Here is a 6,418-nt window from a genome sequence, read left to right on the forward strand (position 1 = left end):
CCAACCCCCTCCTCATGTCCCCACAAGGTCATCCATCACCTTTTCCTGGGTCCTGGCCCAGCAGAGCACAGGCCCCATGAGTTCTCCAGTGGCTGAGAGGAGTGGCCTGGCCCCTCTGTGTTCCAGGGGCTTACGTGCCTCTTGCCCTGCTTCCAGGTCTTCGCTCAGTCCTCCCGAACTCCTAGAGATCCCTTCTTCCTTCCCCCACACCGTCTTGACACCTCCTCCAGAAGCCTTCCTTGATCCCCCTGCCCACAGACCCAGCCAACCGGCACTTGTTTTCCCCACTGCAATTGTGGGCTCCGTGTCCTGGCTCCCACTGATGGGCCCACGCACTGGCCCACAGGCCCTCCTACCAACCAGCCACGTGGCATTCACAGTGGGCCAGCTGGGGCAGGAGCCACTCTGCCTGCTTGCAGCACGGCATTCCGTGTAACCCAGTCAAGCCCGGTAGGGTCCTGGGCTCCTTCCTTGGGCTGAGCCAGAGTAAGACCAGGTCCTTCCATTGTCCCACTTTACTCACTGTTTGCCTGGCACTGGGCAAGCGGCCCCCAGAGCTCAGCAGTGGCAGCCGGGGAATTGTTTCCTTCTGAAGGCGTCCCTGGACACGAGGGGAGGATGATCACCCATCAGGGTGACTCACCTGTAACAGGTGCACAGAATGGACACCACAAATGGGACCTCCCACTGCCTGGGGACACAGGCACATTCCCAAGGGGCCAACTGGCCATTTAGTGAGCACCTACTATGTGCAGGGCAGTGCAAGACCCCTCATCTAGTCCTAGCTGCCAAGGTGCCCCAGGTGATGAGCCGAGGAAGTGCTGAGCCAGAACTTGACCCCGGACGAGGCCTCCCGCAGTGGCCTACCCATCTGACCTCCGGGGATGAGTGTCCAGGATGGGGAATGGGTCAGACCTGGCCCCGTCCTAGGGGAGCCACGGACAGACGGCCACATGGGCCTGGAAGGAGTGTTCTGTGCCTGAGCGAAGGGCTTGGGCCGTCTCTGCTGCAGGCACTCCTGCTCCAACCCCCAGCCCCCGCCACAGTGGACCCCCTGGACCTGCTTTCCCTATGCAGCTGTGAGCCCCGGGCGGCTGAGAGTGGGCACTGGGGCACTACACACCATCCACGGCATGCCCACCCTGACTGCCCTGCAGGAGGCCACGGACAGCAGCCTGGACACCGGGTCCCAGGGCCAGAGTCCTGTTCCCTTCCTGGCTTAGTGGGGGAACTTGTCCTCTGCTCACAATGCCTTCTGACACCAAGTGTGGGGGCCCCACCCCAGCCAATTCCCCACTTGGACCCTGGCTGGGTGACCTACAGGTCAACTCAGTGCTGATGTGACCTACCTGGAGTTGGGTGAGGGGCTCAGTCCCACAAAACTGCCCCTGCTGAGGACATTCTTCGTTAAGTCCTGGCCACCTGTATGTCTAACCAACCAGCTATAAACTGGGGTTCCCATGACCCCTTCCTCAGGTTTGACAATTGGCTAGAACAGCTCACTGAACTCAGGAAAACGCTACTTACGTTTCCCTGCTTATTATAAGGGATATTACAAAGGATACAGATGAATGGCCCAATGAAGGGATGCACGGGGAGGTCTGGAACGGTCTTGGGTGCAGGAGGGTCTGTCCCCTGTGGCTGGGGAGACCACCCTCCAGCACCTGGATGTGCTCACCAACGAGGACGCTCTCTGAACCCCACGGTTTCGGGAATTTTGCCGAGGCATCATCACAATGGTACAACTAACTGATCATTAACCTCCAGCCCCTTTCTCCCAACCACCCACCTGATGATGGAGATGGGGCTGAAAGTTCCAAGCTTCTAATCATTCTGGGTCTCTCTGGCGACCACCTCTCATTAGAACAAAAGATATTCCTATCGCCCAGGAAATACCAATGACGTAGGAGCTCTGTGTCAGGGAGGGGGGTAGAGACCAAACGTCTATTTCTTATAGGACACCCCGCCTGTCTCAGAAAAGGGCCTTGGGCAAGCTTCCACTCCCTACCCCCACCCACAAGATCCTTGGAACGTCCAGTGGCCCCGGGACAACCAAGGCTAGTATCTGCTCACGTCCCAGGAAGTACGGGGAACTGATCTGCTGGTGCCCTGGCCAGCTGGGGGGCAGGAATGAACTCCTGCTCTTGCCCCAGGCTGGGGACCCCCAAGGCAGCTGTCCTCACACTATAACTTAGCTCCCTTGCTTGCTCATTCCTTTCCCTCTCACCCCCCACTTCCCCACGGGCAACCCCCCCCTCCGACATGCTGCTTGGGCTCGGATTCCTATCTCAGGGTTTGCTAGGGGGCACTAAGTCCAAGACCCTTCCTGGGCAAGCCTCTGCTGAGAAGCTCCATGCCTTCCTCCTGGCCGGGAGAGAGGGAAGGCTGCCTGCTCAGGGCGGAGCGCTGGGAGGAGCACGGCCTGTGAGCATCGAGTCTGAAGGAGCTGGGGGCACAGGCCACCATAGCCCCCACGGAAGCTTGGTGCTATGTGAACAAGGCGCCCCTCCCCTGGACGGCCCAGCCCTGTAGGCCACGGCTGGACTCCCACCCTTCTCACTCTCCCAGTGGGAGCCCTGGAGAGGGCAGCAGCCTGCAAAACCTCAGGAGGCAGCTTGGCCCTGGGGCCCGGGCCTGGGTGCACATCGTCAGAGGAGTGAGGTGTGGCAGCAGGCGGCCCCTCCCGGGGGTCTCCTGGGGGACACACGCTGGAGCAGCCCGGAGGATGCCTGCGGGATTCTGATTCCACTCGGCCATCTCCTGCGCTGTGAAGGAGGCAGTGCCCCTGGGCCCAGAGCAGTTGGGGGATGCACAGCAGGGGCCCAGTGTCCCGGCCACGCCTGGCACTGGGAGGCGCCACGCCAGTGGCTACCGTGTAGCCCCTTGCGAGGTGGGGCCAGGAAAGTTCTCCCCTGCTCCGATCACCTAGGACCCATGACAGCCTGGCGACGGTCCCTGAGGGTGAGTCGGTGCCAGACCTGCTGCCCAGGCAGCCTTGTGGCAACGGGGAGGCCCAGAATCCTGCCCTGGAACCGATGCTGTGGGGGACAGAGGCACCAGGAGCCTGCCCGCGGGGACGGCTGTAGGTGGCAGCGGGGCAGGTGGCCCTCAAGGGAGCAGGGAGTAGGGGAGGGCTGAGGGGAGAGCCTGTCCTCACGGGTCAAGGGCTGTGGCCTCAACAGGGACTGTCCCCTTCAGGGCAGCGACACCCAGCCCAACATATGCCCGGTGTCACGCCCGAACCCCTGCCCGAGTGTCTGAGTGGGGTGGAAGAGAGCAGCAGATGTTGCCGGGGCCTCATGAGAGAAAGCAGGAGGCCAAGATGGCGAGAGCCGTTGTGAGGGGCTGAGGACTGTGGAGTGGGGCTCTGACCGGGGCCAGGGAGCCAGGCCCGAAGGTCGTGTGCATGGGAGGGGCTGGGGGTCACAGGGACAGAGAGACACAGGCCCAACCCTGCTGGCCACCAGTCGTGTGTGTCACGGGGGGTTTCCGTGTGCTGTCTTGTGTGGGCGGGAATCCCTACCTGAGTCGGGGGCTGATGGGCGGCCCCCTGACCACGCCGGACAAGCAGATGCACGGACGCAGGCAGACCAGCAAAGAAGCAAGGTGGGCCCTTTATTGGAGAACTTGCCACAGACACACAGACACAGCCGGCCATGGCACCCCCAGCCCAGCCTGGAAACAGCCCCGGGCCTGGAAGAGCTGGCACAGGCCTGGATATTTGCCTGCTGGGGGGCAGAGAGACCCGCTTGGCATCAACCACCCCCCAGCGCCATCTCTCCTGCCTGGGCTGCCTCGGGGCTCTTGGGAGAAGAGCCAGCCCTGGGTGGGGGTCCAAGGTCTGAGGGGGCTAAACGGAGGCTCCCAGGCCCCACTGGGCTGTGGCCCTCCCTCGCGCTCACCTTTTCTTCCTCCCGGCTGGGCTGTGATCCCCAGGTCACAGCAACAGATGCAGAGACCCGGCGGGGGGTGGGGAGGGACGGGGCTGGGTGGGGGCTGCCCTCTGTGGTCTGGTTAGTGCCAAGCTCCAGCAGACGGACTTGCTGGCCAGTTCGGGAAGGGGTGAGGCTGCTGTGTCTGGGGCGCTCGCAGGAGATGGGGAAGGAAAGGTGGGGACCAAGGGCTGGGGCTGGAGGAAGGGAAGGTGGAGGCCAGGCCGGGCCCCTGTGGTTGCCAGGCCACCTGTGCCCACAGGAATGGGGACCCAGAGGAGGGCCGTGGGGCTCAGGCCTGTGCCTCCAGGGCGCGTACATGCACACTGGGCAGGCAGAACCAGGACGGCGGCAGCTCCTTGCTTGCGCTGTCCTGGTGGAAGCGGATATGGAGGAAGAAGTCGCCTGTGTAGAGGAAGAGGAGGGCTCCCAGGCAGGCTGACTGGCCTGCGGGCTGCACCTGTGGGGAAGAGGGGCAGAGGTCAGCCCAGAGCAGCACCGACCCACAAATCCACTGGGAGACCCTTGGACCTGCCTGGATACTGGGGGGTGGTAATGGGGGAGGGAAGGGCTTCCCTGCTGTGCCTCCCCAAGCAAGTGGCTGCCCCTCTCTGAGCCTTAGCTTCTGGCTTCTGAAGGAGCATAGCACTTCCCTCCCTGGGCCATGGGGGGTTCAGGCATGGTGGGGAGTGGTTGGGATAAGGTGTCATTTTGGCAGGTGAATGGGGCGTGAGGGCTGTGCTGTGTGGACGTTACCAGTTCCACTGGGCCGCGGGCAGCCACTGCTAGGCTGGGAGCACTGACTGAGTGGGGCTGGGGGCCGGTGATGGCAGCAGGTGTGACACTATCCTAGGCCCCCTCCACTGGCCTTGTCTCTTTAACAAGCTTCGGGGTGGTCTTGCCATCCTGGATCACAGCCAGGACTCGGGACACAGAGAAGTGAGCCACGTAAGATCCTGTGGCGAGCTGGTTGAACGAGGGTCAGCACAGACAAGCCTGTGCTTGCCCACCGCTAAGCCCACCGCCCGGGGGGGGGGGGAATCTGGGGACAATGGGCTCGCAGACCACCACGCACAGCGTCCAGGTAGAACGTGCTGGAGCCCACGAAGGAGACGGCGTCGTGCAGGTCGTAGTTGTGCACTCCGTTCTGGTGGTCCTGGAAGGGCGCGACAGTGAGGGCGAAGGGCCCCACGCTGCGAGGGCTCCGGTTGGTCAGCCGCACCTCCAGACGCACGGGGTCGCCCACCCGGCAGGCTGCGGCCTCACAGTCACAGGGCTGTCCGTCCACCAGCACATCTGCAAGGGACGGAGGACACGAAACTGTCAAGGGCAATGCCCAGCTGGCCTTGCACACCTGTCTGCCATTCATGCATTCGTTCATTCATTCCCTCACTCCTTCCCACACCAAGGCAGCCGCCCCCTCCATGCTGGCTGGGTGCTGGGCACAGACGCGTGGCCCAGCCCCTGTTGTCCTGATGTGCAGGCTGGAGAAGACAGGTGTGGACACCAAAGCGGTAACCCAGAGGGTCTGTGCCATGCCGGAGGGGCCCAGGGCCAGCTGGGGTCTCCCATGCTCCTGCCTGAAAAGGCTGAGCTGTGGCCACGGCCCAGGGTGGTGAGGAAAGCCAGGAGACAGACTCAGAACCGGAGGGCAAGAACATGGCAGGGGCTGTCCATAGTGTGCCTGGGACCTGGCCGGGCCTCCACGACACACACACGCACAATGGCCTGCCCAGACTCCCCCAGGGAGGGCTGGGCCATCCTGGGGGCACCACGGAGGTGACAGGACACTAGCTAGGGAAAGGTCTGGAACCCGAGGAGCAGAGCGGGAATGGGGGGGGGGGGACAAAGGGGTGAGGGAATTGGGGGCGGGGGTCAGTAGACTGGAAAATGCTGTGCTAGGACACCCATTCCCCTCAAACCCCCAGGACGTCCCCACAGGATGGTGGGAGGGCAGGTCTGGGGGACCTGCTCGGAGGCACGGGTGGGATTTGAGAATGAGACACGTCCTCGGGAGAGGCGGATAAGGGGAAGCGGACTTCAAGGAGAGGCCACATGAAGACAGAGGCAGAGATTGGAGGCCAGAGCCCGAGACGCTGCAAGAGCAGGAAGGAGCCCCCCCTGGAGCCTCTGGTGGGGAGCCCAGCCCAGCGACACCCAGCCTGCAGACCCGTGAGGGCGCGGACGCGTGCTGTGTGAAGCTCACGGTCTGCAGTCACTTCCTGCGGCGGCCCTACACAGCGACACGGTCGTGCAGGAGGTCGCCACTCACCGGCCTGACTGTGGAGGTCAAGGAGGGGGCCCGAGGCTGCCCCTGACCTTGCGTCACCCCTACTAGCTGTGCAGCTGCCGAGGGGCCAACCCCGACCCCGCCAGCCTGCCTCAGCCGACCTCTACTTGTTGCGTCCACAGGCCCAGGGAGGGGTGCTGTGCCGGCGACACTCCTGTGTGCGTGCCCCACGTGGGAAGGCTGCCTGCCCCCCCCC

At 63.4% G+C, this 6,418-nt stretch overlaps 1 protein-coding gene across 4 annotated transcripts in view; it reads right to left on the reverse strand.

Annotated features, from left to right (window-relative positions):
* Positions 1 to 3,595: 3,595 nt before the first annotated feature.
* The window catches only part of TRAPPC9 (trafficking protein particle complex subunit 9), a 599,687-nt gene continuing 596,864 nt past the window's right edge, over positions 3,596 to 6,418 (reverse strand). For 3 of the 4 annotated variants that reach the window (XM_040626149.1, XM_040626150.1, XM_040626148.1), the window contains 2 exons: positions 5,008 to 5,228; positions 3,596 to 4,392 (listed from right to left, as the gene is read on the reverse strand). In XM_040626149.1, coding sequence (XP_040482083.1) covers positions 4,225 to 4,392; positions 5,008 to 5,228 — 389 coding nt within the window. In that variant the 3' untranslated portion in view covers positions 3,596 to 4,224. Of the gene's footprint in view, positions 4,393 to 5,007; positions 5,229 to 6,418 lie in introns of those variants that run through there. The other variant, XM_040626151.1, reaches the window with a different exon arrangement.

The sequence above is a fragment of the Ursus maritimus genome, unplaced genomic scaffold, assembly GCF_017311325.1.
Source record: "Ursus maritimus isolate PB19 unplaced genomic scaffold, ASM1731132v1 scaffold_9, whole genome shotgun sequence".
Taxonomy (NCBI): Eukaryota; Metazoa; Chordata; class Mammalia; order Carnivora; family Ursidae; genus Ursus; species Ursus maritimus.